The sequence below is a fragment of the Selaginella moellendorffii genome, unplaced genomic scaffold (genome assembly GCF_000143415.4).
Source record: "Selaginella moellendorffii unplaced genomic scaffold, v1.0 SELMOscaffold_24, whole genome shotgun sequence".
NCBI classification, from domain to species: Eukaryota; Viridiplantae; Streptophyta; class Lycopodiopsida; order Selaginellales; family Selaginellaceae; genus Selaginella; species Selaginella moellendorffii.
The window spans coordinates 1,300,708-1,314,944 of record NW_003314285.1 but is presented as its reverse complement, the minus strand read 5'-3'; the positions used below and the strand labels follow the sequence as shown (position 1 = coordinate 1,314,944).

The 14,237-nt window shown below is 47.2% G+C and overlaps 2 protein-coding genes and 2 non-coding genes across 9 annotated transcripts; 1 reads left to right on the top strand and 3 right to left on the bottom strand.

Annotated features, from left to right (window-relative positions):
• Window positions 1-99: 99 nt before the first annotated feature.
• TRNAS-UGA lies at window positions 100-181 on the bottom strand. The gene has a single exon. It is a non-coding gene; the product is annotated as a tRNA-Ser (tRNA).
• A 509-nt stretch (window positions 182-690) lies between these two features.
• On the top strand, window positions 691-762 carry TRNAD-GUC. The gene has a single exon. It is a non-coding gene; the product is annotated as a tRNA-Asp (tRNA).
• Window positions 763-3,178: 2,416 nt separating this feature from the next.
• LOC9657692 (clathrin heavy chain 2) lies at window positions 3,179-10,199 on the bottom strand. Of its 2 annotated transcripts, XM_002974240.2 has the most exons (31): window positions 10,106-10,199; window positions 9,948-10,044; window positions 9,674-9,878; window positions 9,523-9,611; window positions 9,388-9,466; window positions 9,213-9,340; window positions 9,064-9,162; window positions 8,899-9,007; window positions 8,768-8,847; window positions 8,492-8,719; window positions 8,367-8,432; window positions 8,184-8,300; window positions 7,926-8,123; window positions 7,757-7,873; window positions 7,642-7,701; window positions 7,504-7,590; window positions 7,356-7,439; window positions 7,172-7,306; window positions 7,058-7,120; window positions 6,901-7,005; window positions 6,738-6,850; window positions 6,438-6,690; window positions 6,252-6,388; window positions 5,920-6,198; window positions 4,857-5,859; window positions 4,309-4,794; window positions 4,090-4,260; window positions 3,846-4,031; window positions 3,664-3,786; window positions 3,499-3,609; window positions 3,179-3,445 (listed from the first exon to the last, which is right to left on the bottom strand). In XM_002974240.2, the coding sequence occupies exons 2-31, from the start codon at window positions 9,990-9,992 to the stop codon at window positions 3,299-3,301; spliced, it is 5,103 nt and encodes a 1,700-aa protein (XP_002974286.1). In that variant the 5' UTR covers window positions 9,993-10,044; window positions 10,106-10,199; the 3' UTR covers window positions 3,179-3,298. The 2 variants fall into 2 exon arrangements, with proteins under 2 accessions (XP_002974286.1, XP_024534938.1); XM_024679170.1 differs by having other exon boundaries at window positions 7,058-7,306; window positions 10,106-10,194.
• An 11-nt stretch (window positions 10,200-10,210) lies between these two features.
• LOC9658391 (mannan endo-1,4-beta-mannosidase 8) lies at window positions 10,211-12,121 on the bottom strand. 5 transcript variants are annotated; one of them, XM_024679172.1, is made up of 6 exons: window positions 11,989-12,121; window positions 11,512-11,940; window positions 11,260-11,460; window positions 11,079-11,201; window positions 10,808-11,019; window positions 10,211-10,756 (listed from the first exon to the last, which is right to left on the bottom strand). In XM_024679172.1, exons 2-6 carry the CDS (start codon window positions 11,782-11,784, stop codon window positions 10,276-10,278), a joined length of 1,290 nt encoding a protein of 429 aa, XP_024534940.1. In that variant the 5' UTR covers window positions 11,785-11,940; window positions 11,989-12,121; the 3' UTR covers window positions 10,211-10,275. The 5 variants fall into 5 exon arrangements, with proteins under 5 accessions (XP_024534940.1, XP_024534939.1, XP_024534941.1 ...); XM_024679171.1 differs by having other exon boundaries at window positions 11,512-11,935; XM_024679173.1 differs by having other exon boundaries at window positions 11,512-11,919.
• Window positions 12,122-14,237: the final 2,116 nt, after the last annotated feature.

Genomic DNA, 14,237 nt, shown 5'->3' with positions numbered 1-14,237 from the left:
CTTATGCAAGAGTGGAATCAGGAAAGTTCAAACAAACAATTGAGTATCGCAATCATGCTTAGTTAAAAAAACTTTTTTTCTCAAATCTTAAGACACAGACGCCAGCAGCAGGATTCGAACCTGCGAGGGTGAAACCCAACAGATTTCAAGTCTGTCTCCTTAACCACTCGGACATACTGACTTACAATCTCTAGTAAGCGACATAAAACAAGACAATGAAAAAGCACATTTGCGATTCCGAACCTGAAAAAAGGGCTTAGCTAGTAGAGTACATTTAATGCTAATATGGAAATCTTGCTTGCAAATTGCTCAATTTATAGATGCAGCTGCGAAGGAAAAGCTGGATAACTTCCCCACAATCACCTCATCCAGCTCCCTCCAGGCTCCCCAGATTCGGACTTCAAGTAGATGTTCTTGTACCTCTTCGTCTTCTTTTATAATTGGAGCTTCCAACGCTGGGAAATCTTCACTCTTGACCAAGAAAGTCATCAATGTGATCTTGGGGCGTCTGTATTCGGCTACAACGACATCTACTTTGCCGAGATTGGATCCTTCCCGGGGAGGCGAGAGTCTCGGAGATATCCTTGGGGGGCTTTATGGTTGATAATCGACCATCATCTTTCTAGCTAGCACAATCATGCTAGGAGTTTGTAAATATGTTCTAAAATGTACAGAAGTTTCTAACACGAGGTCGTTGTAGTATAGTGGTAAGTATTTCCGCCTGTCACGCGGACGACCCGGGTTCGATCCCCGGCAACGGCGTTACAGTTTTTCAAATGAAATAGTCTTTTTTCCAAAGATAGAAGCTATACAAGACAATATATTATTAAAAAATCTCTGCTAGATCCCTCACTTGTGTAGTCTTTCGTGATTGAAAACAAAAGAGAAAATGAAGCTCTCCCTACCTCTAGTATTTGGAGGCATGCCGTAGCCAGGCATTCCTCTAAACGGGGGTGGCATTCCTTGGTTGAATCCTGGAGGAGCGGGCAGCGGCAGCTGAGCGTACATGTTCTGCAAGAGTTGCATATCTAAATAAAAAATCAGTGTATAGGTGAGGAAACATGTATTAGATCCTTCTCTTCCTTCTCCTTGCTCTTGACCTCTGGTCCGTGCTAGCTTGTATTTGATCAGATCGTCCACCTTGCTGGGGCAAGACATGAATCATTCCTTCTTTTGCTGATCACACTAATGATTGCGATCCAATCATTAGTAAATTGCTATCCAAGTTACCTGTTCAATAAAGAACGACAGCAGTTCTTCAGCAAGATCACGATCTCCAGGTTGCGATGCCGTTTCTTGTACAAAGATTGTCCTTCTTGGACAGCGCAACAGATTGGCTCCATCTTCCTGCTTTCTTGTAAATGTAGGCGATAAGCTCGTGTTTTTCAAGCCGCAAAACAGTGTCTTCCGCAAGTTCAAACCTTTTGCGCCAAAGAAATTTGAAGATAAATGGATTCTCTTAGGCGATCTCAATCTTCTTCTTCAACGTACCTCGTTCACAGCGGCCACATTTGCGCTTTGCACAGCCACCATGTATGGCTTCACAAGATGAAGGTTTCTAGCCTGCAGAAAGGTGTCAGAAACGTGGCAAGAGAATCAAAATACAAACCTTGAGCGTTATGTCAACCACACGAGTGTGATCAACAACGGGGATTAACAGATCGTTCAAGGAGCAAAAGCCAGCCGATTGATCGACTTGGAGTCTTCAGCAACATCCTCGTAGCTGCCAGTCTACAGCTGAGTAAGCGAGCGAGCGAGAGATTTCTACTCCCTGAGTCTGTGTGATCGTGTATTACCGCATTCTCGCCAGAGAGAAGGCGTCCTTTTGACTAGTCAATGGTCACAATAAGCTACGAGATCCCCATACGGATTTCATCAACCCATGTGAACGAAAGAAAGAACAAAGGTTATTCACAAAAGCGGCTGAATTTACACGAGAGAAGCTTGCGAGTGAGAGGCCTATCTTATGATCCTGAGGCTTCCACCGTACGCGAAAGTGCTTTTACCTTTGTTGAAAGTAAATCGCGGGCATCGATAGATCACCCCCGGTAACTCGGCCTGCTCGTTGCAGCAGTACAGAAATGGTCTCGATCATCTTAGTGAGCATCCTTTTTCAAACAATACTATATTACTTCCATTGATCCCTTTTATTTATGCCCTCTGTGGAAATGTGGCGGCCAAGGACTTCTACCTTGTGTCCTATGTCAACATTGCAGCAACGAGGTGGCCGATCGCAACCAGGGGCTGACGCTGCCCCCGGACCTGCGCCATGCCCATGCTTCCGCTCAACGTCAGCGCCACCTCGCAGGTGGTATCCGGGATGGAACGATACACCAACCGCACGTAGCATGCATCCCAGTGTCGTATGTCCGAAGGATGATCTAGGTAGTGCACACGTTACCCTCCACAGTCGCAGGGATTCGGGAATGGATTTGTGTGGGGTGACAGATGGTCGCCACAGTGGAGCTTCACGGCTTCGCGAGCAAGACCGTCGCCCGCCTCTTCCAATCGTGCCTCCAGGGCAGTCCAAGCACACGGCCATGGTCGAGCAAATCAATGGCTTTTCCAGAACGATATCACAGCCGGCTACGGCCTCTGGCTCGGGAACGGCCTTCTGGCTCCTAGACGGCTTCGTTTGCTGGGACTTGTTCTACTTCGCTGCTACAAGAGGTGACACCGCTTTGCCCAAGGCAATGCAACTGCTGAGGCTGGGAAAGAGCTTTCGTCAACTTGTTGGCCGCGGTGAGCTGGGAGGAGGCGGAGGAAGAGTGCAGCTGGATGCTTCTCGACGATATCCGCTTCTGGGCAGCTGTTGGAGGCTACCAGATGCTGAAGCCGCGGCTGCCGGTCTGGTACCCTCCAACAGCTGCCGGTCCTGGAGGACGCGGGTGTCAACAAAGTCATCTTCTACCTTGTGGAGGAGTGTGCTTGATTTGTCCAATCGACGTGCCTGTTACGTGTGCATGGCTGGAGCTGCGCTACAGGAAACGCATGGAGATTCCCGATGTTTCCAACGCAGTCGACGCCGTGGCTTTCTTGAGCAGCTTGGTGGTCCTCTCATTTGCTGCTTCAAGACGATTTCTATCAAACTACGAAACAAGAAGTTGCACAAGTTCTTACTTTGGTATCTGCATTTTATTTGCAAGGTGAGTGACTTCCATGGTGCTAGCCGCTGATAAAAAGAAAGAAAAATACAAGACCATATATTATTCTCGATCTAAATTTACAAAAAATCTCTGCTAGACCCTTCACCTGTGTAGTCTTTCGTGATTGAAAACAAAAGATAATCTTCCTACCTCTAATATCCGCCCATGGGAGGCATGCCGTAGCCAGGCATTCCACCAAAAGGAGGTGGCATGCCCGGGTTGAATCCTGGAGGACCGCCTCCCATGCCGGGCATCGGAGGAGCGGGCAGCGCCAGAGGAAGGAGCTGAGCGTACATGTTCTGCAAGATCGAATTCAGTCTATAGTTGCAGCAAATGAGGTGAGGAGACAAACCTGTTGAGCCACTAGATCCTTCTCTTCCTTCTCCTTGCTCTTGACCTCCTGGTCGGCTGCTAGCTTGTCTTTGATCAGATCGTCCACCTTGCTGGTGTACTCGCGGATGAACTAGAGTCGATAGCAAAGTGTCAGAAGTCATGAGGAAGAACTCCAAGGTCTTACTTGTAACAGGTAAGGGAAGGAGAAGTCGATCAAGTTGTTTATCCAGGCAAGCTCCAATGCTACGTCGGGCCGGATCAAATCGTAACATGTAAACAGGCAGGACGCGAAGCATTCCTTCTTTTGCTGAAACACACAATTGCGATCCAATAATTAGTAAAACGTTTTCCGCTAGTTGAAGTTACCTGTTCAATAAAGAACGACAGCAGTTCTTCGGCAAGATCACGATCTCCAGATTGCGATGCAGTTTCCATCGCGTCCTTGTAGAGATTGTCCTTCTTGGACAGCGCAACAGACTGGCGCCATCTTCCTGCTTTCTTGTAAATGTAGGCAGAGACGCGGCGCAATTCGATAAGCTCGTGCTTTTCAAGCTGCAAAACAGTGTCTTCCATGTTAAAAGATCACAAGAAAAAGCAAGGATCCTCAAACCTTTTGCGCCAAAGAAATTTGATCAAAATTGTCGTGAAGATCAATGGATTCTCTGAGACGGTCGTAATCTTCTTCTTCGACGTAAAGCTCGTTCAGAGCCTCATTCACAGCGGCCACATTTGCACTTTGCACAGCCACCATGTAAGGCTTCACGAGATGAAGGTTTCTAGCCTGCAGACAAAGGTGTCACAAACGTGGCAAGAGAATCAAATCACAAACCTTGCGCATTATGTCTACCACACGAGTGTGATCGACACGGGGAGCTAAGACCATTAACAGATCGTTCAAGAGGTCAGGATGCTCTTGAAGATAGAAGTGGGCAGCTTTGTAGTACAGCTCCACGTTGGCAACCTTAACGCAGACATCCTTGAACTGCATGTGATCCCAGGCATCGGGAGAGTGGTTCATAATAGTTGCAGCGGCATTGTCATACTCGTCGTACTGAATGTGCAGATACGTGAGTTCTTTCCAGTGCTTTTGTTCGTTGCAAACGCGAATGAGCCTTGGAATGTTGATTCGGGTTGAGAAAAGCTTCAAGTGTTCCATAAGCTTCTCGGACCGATACTTGGCATATAATATTCCGAGCTCTGTAAATATACCCATGTGTGCGCGGTCGAGTCCAAGACCACTTTCCATTAGAGAAATCAGTTCATCGAATCGTCCCCTATTCTGGTAGTAGTCACTCACTTCCTCCAAATCATCCACCTGGATTTAATAACAGATTAGACCAACCAAAGATAGAGTATAACCAGAAACTATAGCCTTACCTGGACAATGATGTTGAGACCACATATTTGTGCGAGCCTGAACTCTTCCGCGTCAACACAAGCGAAGCAAACTTCTTTCCACGTCTTCGCACTGTTGGCCTTCCTGGCAGCGTCAACTGCACCTTGGAACTGGTGGAGCTTGACGAGAGTACTTGCAAGACGACCCCAGTTGGAGATATGAGTGAAGATAATCTTCGCAGCTTCGTAAAGCGTCTCGTCAAAGAGACGGTCGCCAACGTTTTGCAGGTTGGCCACATTAGGCTGCAGAATAAACTCCTCGATCTCCCCGAGCTTCTCAATCCGTGCGTACGCATAAATGAGTTCAGAGTCCACCTTGGGCTCCTTAACTTTCCTCCGCACCATATGCAAGTACTTGACGAGATCCTCAAAAACTCTAGCCTGGTTTGCTGCCAGTATGACGTCGTTGAACTGCGTTGCATCGTCTGCTCGAATAAACGACTCAATGGCATCGCTGACCAGGCCTTCCTTGAGCTGAGCCTTTCCTACTTGGCTCCAGACCTCGTCCTCCTCAACTCGCGAAGCAAACTCCACAGCACGATCGATACTACGGATGTTGTCAAGAAGCACGTTGACAGCATGCACGTTCAAGTTGAACTTTTTGAAGATAGCAAACGCTTCCTCAAACAGCTCCGCACCAACAGCAATCTCTCCAACGGCAGGACCATCGAAGTTGTCTAGTCGGTTGACGTAATCCATGACCCGCGACTTGTCAGCCTTGATGGCAGTCAATATCAGAAGATTTTGCAAGTTCGGGTTGCCACTGAATGCTGAATTTTGGAGGACGATCTTTTCCAGCAACTCAATAAGCTCGTGAGGCAAGTCAGCAGTCATGAATGCTTTAACTGTTGCTGAAACTTGATCGGGACTCTTGCTCTCTGGTAAGGCGGTAGATACTACTTGGTCAATAAGTTGGCGTCTGTAGGGGTTCTCGGGATTCAATACTAGAGCCCAAAGATCCGCATCCATTCGTTCCACAACATAGCTGCAGAAAACAATATATGATAATCCTAGAAACCAGAAATGAATATTGTTCTCTACTCACCGTGATTGAAGCTTAAACAGAGAATTCTTATTCGTAACATTAATAAGCTCTGTGTCGCACTGTCCACGACGGTAAGCAACCACTGCCAGGGTGGGATCTCGTTTCTCACAATACTTCCCGACAACTTTCGAGTCATAGTACGGATTTGTAGTCAAGAAGTGCTCGGGATTGTTGTTCGTATCGATGATAATTTTTCCGAGCGCATTGTGCACATGCACGTCTTGGCTACCTTCGCTAACCAGGTGCTCCAAAAACTGAGTGAGAAGTCTCAGCCGATTACTGGAAAAGAAAATTAAGCTCAATAATGAGATACATGAAAAAACGAAACAGACCGTTTCTCGCATTGCTCAACAAGAGGCTCAACCGGTAGTAACGATCGAACAGAGAGGATGAGATTTTTTATAAAATCCTCAGGACATTCATCATCTAAAAGTTGGCCCACGACCAGATGTGCGTTTGCAGGATTGACCTGAAAATTTCAAAACGATTATAGAGCAACAAATGCATTGAATCCGTACCTTTTGGACGTAGCCTTCAATATACCGAAGCATGTTGTTCGAATACAAGTAGTGTGTCAAATCCGGAACGTAACCGAATCTATCGCACACGTTGATGAGAGGACGAGCGTCAGGAAGACGAGCTTCCATCAGAAAGTTCTTGGTCTTCTCTGCATCATAGAAATTCGATTCCCTGGTGACACGCTCTACCTCTTTCAGTTGGCCCGTTTTAGCTGCTGCTTCAATATATTTGAAGTGAATATCCGGGTCCTCGCTGTACAAGACAATTGATTACATGCAACTTTAAAACCACGGATATACCTCGAGCTCAAAAAGGATCCCAAAAAGAAGTATAAACCTTCGTATGATTTAAACTGCTCAAAAAGCTTCACACAGGCTCCAATGCCTAGCTGTTCTGAGTATTCTTTGGCAACCTGGAAGAACCAGACAATAGTTTAAATCCGTTTTTTAAGTCTGGAATTACCTGCACAACTATTTGCAGATTTCCTCGCATATTAACCAGCAACAATTCCTTCATACAATCCATAGCCCAGTCACGCGAGAGGGTTCCAAAAAATTCCACTAAAGCCTGTTTTTAAACAGTTAGATAACGTTTGAAATGTAACAAAAGGAAGTCTCACCTGGGGTTCAATAGCGTGTGTGTTGATAATCACACGCTTGATGTCATTCAGGTCCGTATAGTGCTGAAAGCAAGTATTGTTAAAGAGAATGGCATCATGCCGACAAAAATATACCTGCAATGCTCTCGTGTATAGGCCAGCCTTCTCGCAAAGCTGCCCAATCCGAGGCCTATCGTAGTGACTAAACATTCCGTTGGCCAAAATTGCATCCGCTACGTTCGGGAATGTCACTAGATTTATCTCTAAAACCTGAAGACGGGATAAAATACCAAACAAAATTTAAGTTAACGAATAAAACCTTTGTCTGCAACATCGCATGCTCGGGAAGGTTCGGCTTCAAAACATCCAGTAAAAAGGATGTTGCTTCACGTATCAAGTTTCGCTAAGCATGACAGAAATAAACAATATCAGCCGATTTCATACAAACTTATACGTGAAAGAAGTACCTGCAGAAAAAGATCGGTAATAACGTTGTAGTCCATTGGACATCCGCCTTCCATTTGAGCCATCATGAGAGCAAAATTTACGGCCGCCTGGACAGAGGATCAATACGGGAAAACCATGAGTAAGACAACGAACTATACCTGAGGATCCGTTCGCAATATAGATTGCAGAAGGAAGGGATAATCTGGAGTATAACCAACCTAGGACAAAGATATTAGCCAGGAAAATTGAACATTAAAAACAGGAAAATCGTACTTGCTTAGAATAAATGAGAATTTTATCGAACTCTCCACGTTCTGCAAATGCCGCGACCACTTTTGGTGTAACCCTTGCTTTGATGAAGATTTTTAAGGCCATATCATTATCAACTGACTGCAACAAAAAACGGTCAGGAGTAGGTAACTAAGAACGATGTTGTTCAGACCTTGACAAGATCACCAAGTTCTTCACTGCACTCGAGTTTATCATCAGCCAACCAATTCTCCAAAAGGTTTTTCTTGTTTTGAGTGACAACGAGACGTGAAAGCTCCAGAGACTCAAAAGCGTTGAGTTTCCCCTTTGTGAGCAATGTACCAAAATACTGAAGCAGAGGTGACGTCTGTCCAGGTTGCACAGGAACACTCTACTCGAAAAGAAACAACGTTTAAAAAATGAATTAAGAAAATGACAATAAGCATCTGACCTGGAACTTCGTAATAGTGTCATGCGTGCGAAGGATTCCTTGAGGGGACTCAGCTGCAAGCTCCGCAGCTTCTTTGTACTTCATTTGTTGGAATAACTCCTGAAACCGTTGCACAACCTACTCACATAGAACGATACAGTAAGAGGTAGCAAAGAGAAAGATCATCGAAGATAAAAGCGTTACCAGGTTCTCGGCTCCAGGAAGGTTGCCACGCTTAGCAAGGTTGACCGCAAGCTCTAAATTGTTAAGCTTCAAAATAGACAATAAGAAGTTGTTAGGACAGTAGCAGTACGGATGAACACTAGTACCTGACCGCTGACGAAGGGAACGACAGTTGCCTCGTTAACAGTAGCCAATAGAACTTGCCCTCGACGATTAACTGCATAAAATCCCCCAGTTGACGGGGAATCGGATGTCAGGAAAATGGGATCTGGACTAATACGATTCCTATAGACAGCCGTTGCAGTCTCCAGATCATATACAAAAAGAAGACCGAGTTTCGTAATAACATAGATAAGGCTATACTTTTGTGAGATCTGCGGAAAGGAATGTTATCAATGCGTATAACCTCCAACACACTTTACCTGCATCGAGACGGGGAAGTCGTCTGCAAAGTCGGGAGGGAAGAACAAGTCTGCTTGTTTCTTTGTAAACGCTGCCTTCCCTGATGAACTTTAGGTATAAGAATCACGCTAAAAGGAAACAGACAACAGACCTGGCTGGGCACCAAGTTCGATAACATGCAACTTTGATACTAGCGTGCCAGACGTAACTGACTTCGTTGCGAACGATATCAGAGTGGAAGGAGCTTCGTTTCCGGAGACCTGCAAGTACCGACGATTAACAGATGATCACGTGCATATGTTTCCGTTAACTTAACCTTGAATGTAGCGAAAGATGCAGCATGAGCTTCCAAAGCTTGACTTCGCTGCTGATCGACTGAAAAGAGTTGCATGTTTCCTTTCACCAGTTGTGGACGCTAAAAGAGTTTCTTTGTTAGCTACAAGAAACTTTTCAAGAAATGGATACCTCAGGAGAGCCTGGAGCAATGCCTATCAGAACTAGCCACTTCTCAGAAGGATCACAGCGGTAGTTAATAATTTGATTTCCCGACAGGTTAGCCGTTCTATCAAACACCTTGACCGGCTCAGAATCACCTAGTCGTAGCTGTAATCAGTTGATGTAAGCAAATTCTTAAAAATACCTTCTATAGACCAGTGATAGACGGCTTGCTGCGTGACAAGCCCAAGAATCTTTGAAGTTATCCATTTCCAGAAAACCACCTTCCAAGCGGAAAAGAAGACGTCACACCAAACAGCCAGTGAAATCACCCGATTACCTGTTCCGACATTTGATGAGATTTCATCTTAGCCTTCATTTCTATGTTAAAAATCTGGAGATGATCCTGGCTCGTGCCAGGAATTTGAGCTGCGTACGAGCAAACCAGTTAAGTTGTATCCTCCGGATCACGCGAGAATGAAATGTCATACCTTTTAGAGCCAGAATTTTAGTGATGGGATTCATCAGCGAGGAATCGGCAGTAATGGGTCGGCGAAGAGGCTGCAGAGGCAAGTTCATGTCGATGATAACCACGCTGTTCTGCGGCGTGGTCTCTCTCACGCATATGTACTTCTCGGATTCCATCGTGACATGGTTGAAAGTGATGCATTGGGGATTGATGCCCAAGCTCGTGAGCTGCCAAGAACAAAATTAGACAATCCAATGCTGATTTCTAGCAAATAAATCCAAAACCAAAATACGCACCACCAGGGCCTCTTTCATAGTGATGGGAGCGCTCGCGGCCGCCATGTTGCCCCGCGCAGCCTAAGCGCCTCAAATCCGGCTCGCAGCTGCCCAGCTCCTGCGGAAGGAAATACAAGAGATCAAACCAATGCTCCCGCAGATCCAAAGGAGGAGCTCACGCCGAGAGCCGCGCGTAGCTCCGATCTGGTGAGGAGCGCCGGATCTCTCGCCTCGCTTGGCCCTCCCAAGCGGCAGATCTAAACCCTAGTGGACAAAGAGTGAAGTGAATGCCGTCAAGTCTTATTAACGATAGCGGAATATTCATTTCTCGTTTGCGAGTTGTGCCAATTTAAATGGAGTATTTGTTGTGACCAGCTCCGCATATGGAGAGCTTCTTGAGACCAAAGAGCCAGCTTTCTTCTTTCTCTTCTTCTTTTCCTTCCACTTCGTCTTCCACGAGAAGGCACTGATTCGTGCGATGGAGCTCGATCGCGAGCTTCAAGCGCTGCGACTGCAAAGCCAGGAGCTTGGAGATCACTGGCTCCTGCGAAGCAACGATCGCGTATGAGTCCTTGAATCCATCCATACCTTCCGGAAGGAGCTGCCAGATCATTGTTCCAGCCGCTGCTCCTCCCAGGATGGAGGACTCGTAGACGACGTCGAAGAGGGACTTAAACATGTGTCGCTGGCATCGCACTCCAAATCGATTCGAGAGGCCGAACTCCGCGATGACGAGCGGCATTTGGAGCTTTTCCTCAGTGTCCTGCGCGTGCATTCTCACCCATCGCTTGAACTGTTTCATCAGTCCAGTAATGTCCAAGTCCGATCTCCTGGAACAAAACCAGGAAAACATGAGAAAAGTTTCCATTCTTTCTACTTACCATGCATCGTGGTACGCATGTATTGTCGCAAAGTCAATGCTCGGCACTAAGTGGTTTCTCACGAAATCGCAGCCAAGGTACTGGCACCAATCCTGAGGATTTGCAACGAGGCTCTCGGGGCTGGACTTTCCGTAGAAACCTTCTAGTCCTACTGTCAGGAGATGCTTGGAGTCGAGCGATTTTACATAGTTCGCCATTTCTTCGATCCAGTGCTGCCAGGAAAGAGTAAAAGTTTAGCAGATAAGACTTTCTCTGCATTTTCAAAACATGCCTGAAGCAGATCTCCAGTTTTGTCGGCAAGGCACCTCGGCTCGTTCATAAGCTCCCATCCAAAAATGGTGGGATCTTCCGAGTATGGAATCCCGCTGATGCTGTTAACTCTTGTCACAATCGCCTGCAGCTCCCAAACAAGCCAAGTTTTAAGTGCTGCATAGAAATGACAGCTTTTGTACCTTGATATGCGCTTTGTAGAAATCTTTCGTGGAGGGGCTCGAGAAGAAACTATCTGTGGTGGAAGTATCAACGTCCACACCCGCCTCTCGAGCCCACTTGCAGTATTGTGACTTTCCACCATAGTCGTCCCAGTTGTTTACAAAAACGAGCAGCAGTCGTATTCCATACTGCTTTGCTTGCTCGATCGCATAGTCCAAGGCCTGGCATCTCAACAGCATGTTTAAAAGACACAACTTCTACAAAGCACCAACCTGGAAGACTTTCTCGTCATACTTGCCAGGGGAAAGCTGCAATGCCTCGTAGCCAGCGTCGTTGAAGGCCCAAGTCCTGCACACCGTGAGGCCGAGTCCAGCGGCTTCCTTGAGCATGTCTTGGACATTGATCCTGTTGGCTTCGTCCACAGATCTCGCCATTAGCCAATACGAGTTCCATCCGTTGAAGTAGAATGGTTCTCCGTTGATTGTAAACTGGCATCCGCTCCTCTCCACGAATCCCATTTCCGGAACCTCATCCCCTCCAGCCATGGCTACAATTGTCACCAACAGGAAGGCCGCACTGACACAACCCAGCCGCTGTCCTCCTTAAATGCACTTCTGAGCGGCTGCTGCTTCTTTGCTTCTCAGCGATCTGGCTTGCATGAAAAAGCAAGGAAGCCATGGCTGTAAGGAAGCAACACTGACCTACCAGTTAATCTTCTCAGCGACAAATCGATTGCTAGGAATGCTTACCTTGGAGATCAGTGCAGTGTGCCCTCTCCCCTGTCTCTGGAAGAAGGTTAAAAATCATTTAGAAGGGGAAAGAAAGTGCAAAAGCGTGCTTGCTAGTCCAGTGCAGAAGGCTGTTGCTTTCCCCTCGGTCCCACTGGGTTCTCTTGTTAGATTTAGATCCTCTGGAACACGACTAAACATGCAAACAGTCAAAACTCGCCACTTGCGCTTCTATCCTGCCAAACAGAAGAATTCAGTCAAGGTTACAAAACAAAGAACGAAATGAATCACCCGAGTAAGAGCTTCTCTTGAGACTTAGGAAAGACAAGACCGAGTGAATTGCCCTTTCTACCTCAAGATGGGCGCCTGTCGACGCAGGGATCGATGCTCGAGAGCGCACCTAAAGCCTAAGCAGAGCTGCACTTTGCTGCTCAACAACATGTATCAAAGTCACCCCCGGTCAGGCATGCAGAAACACTGCCATCCCCAAGGAAGAGCTCCAGAAGGACTTGGATGCGTTCTACCTAGGAGGTGAGCACGGCAAGGTCAAGATCTGCAACAACTTCGGCAACCATCTGGCCGGGAATGCAATGTTTACGTCCAGTTTCGGAGGAGCAGCTGAACGGGAGGTTTTACTCCGGGCGCTCTATCGCGGCCGAGCTCTCCCCTGTGACGGATTTTCGCGAGGCGTCTTGCCGGCAGGAAGAGCAAGGAGGGTGCAGCCGCGGCAGATGCTGCAACTTCTTGGACCTTTATCATCCTAGCAGAGCTCTGATGAGGGCGCTGAAGGTTCTTTCGATTCGAAGGGCCATAGGACGCAGCGGCGCAGGGTGTCTCCGAGTGCCTTGGAGCATACTGCTGGAACTACATGAGGGAGTCTGTAATGATTGCGTCTCCGGATGGTTTAATCCTCGTCCGGAAAAACATCCAGAGTCCAGACTGGTTCATGATGCAGGATCACTGGCCAATGCCCCCTCTGGAGATCGCTCGACTTGATGGAGCCGGCAACGCCCAGTCAACAAAAGACGGCGGCGATGGCGATGGTAGTGTCAGAGGAATCAACGGAATGAGATGTCCTCCAATCAATTTGCGTTGTGCCTGCAGCCACCCATCCATTGCCTCGTATCTTTTTCTAGTTCAACTGGTTGTGCGAAAGTCAAACTCACGCTCCCTCATCAGAGCTTTGCTGGGATGATAAAGGTGCAAGAAGTTGCAGCATCCACCGCGGCTGCACCCTCCTTGCTCCTCCTGCCGGCAAGATGCCTCGCGAAAATCTGTCACGGGGGAGAACTAGGCCGCGATCGGGCGCCCGGAGTAAAACCTCCTGTTCAGCGCCGCCATAGCTGCAACCGTATGCCGAAACGGGACGTAAACATTCCCAGCCAGATGGTTGCCGAAGTTGTTGGAGATCTTGAGTGCGTCCACCTTGTTGTGGTTGCTCACCTCCTTAAACACGTCCTTGTAGGTAGAACGCATCCAAGTCCTTCTGGAGCTCTTCCTTGGGGATGGCAGTGTTTCTATATGCCTGACCGGGGGTGATCTCTGGGCTTTGATACAAATTGTTGAGCAGAAAAGTGCAGCTCTGCTTAGGTGCTCTCGAGCATCGGTCCCGTGTCAACAGGCACCCATCTTCAAGTAGAAAGGGCAGTTCACTCAGTCTTGTCCCTTGGGCATTTGTCCAGGCACTGGCACCCGAGCTCTCTTGTGGATTTTCCATTGTTTCTAAGGTGCCGCAGGCTGGCCTTGTCCAACGTCAAATGGCTATGGCCATGGGAAAGCAAGTTCAGCCACGGCTGCTCAAATTCCTGGAGGATGCAAATTCCCAACAGCCCCGCTGCAAGGAAAAAATCGAATTAAATCAAGTTCAGTAATAGAAAGGGTTGACACAACTAATAGAAAGTGAAGTGGAATTTTTTAAATTCTACTTTAAAAATGTCCAGAACCTCCACCTCCACAACCGGAGATAAAAATTCTTGTTAGTGGTGGAGTGGATTCTAATCCGGTGGAAAGCCAGCATAAAAATTGATCTCATCCAGAAGAATGGGTCGATGGAGTGGAGGTTGGCAGGGTTTCTCATCTAGTGGTGCTACCGTTTTCTTTGCTGACGAGGAAGAGTTTCTAATCCAGAAGGATGGGAATGACATTTCTCTCTAGCGACTGCTTTCAGGAGCCTGTCCACGATCGAGAGCTCTTGGTGCGTAGGATCCATGTCTTCAAGATTGCAAATGCATCCATGTTGGATCCTCTGCCGCAGATCTCATTTGTCAAGG

What these genes read in the sequence shown, in the direction of transcription:
- LOC9657692 (XM_024679170.1), bottom strand. Translation starts at nt 9,992, where the DNA reads ATGGCGGCCGCGAGCGCTCCCATCACTATGAAAGAGGCCCTGGTG. An exon ending in ATCTGCAAATAGTTGTGCAG is followed by an intron (nt 6,851 to 6,900) that starts GTAATTCCAGAC and finishes TGGTTCTTCCAG; the next exon opens with GTTGCCAAAGAATACTCAGA. An exon ending in CTGTTTAAGCTTCAATCACG is followed by an intron (nt 5,860 to 5,919) that starts GTGAGTAGAGAA and finishes TGTTTTCTGCAG; the next exon opens with CTATGTTGTGGAACGAATGG.
- LOC9658391 (XM_024679172.1), bottom strand. Translation starts at nt 11,784, where the DNA reads ATGGCTGGAGGGGATGAGGTTCCGGAAATGGGATTCGTGGAGAGGAGC. An exon ending in AAACTGGAGATCTGCTTCAG is followed by an intron (nt 11,020 to 11,078) that starts GCATGTTTTGAA and finishes CTTTCCTGGCAG; the next exon opens with CACTGGATCGAAGAAATGGC. An exon ending in CATGCGTACCACGATGCATG is followed by an intron (nt 10,757 to 10,807) that starts GTAAGTAGAAAG and finishes GTTTTGTTCCAG; the next exon opens with GAGATCGGACTTGGACATTA.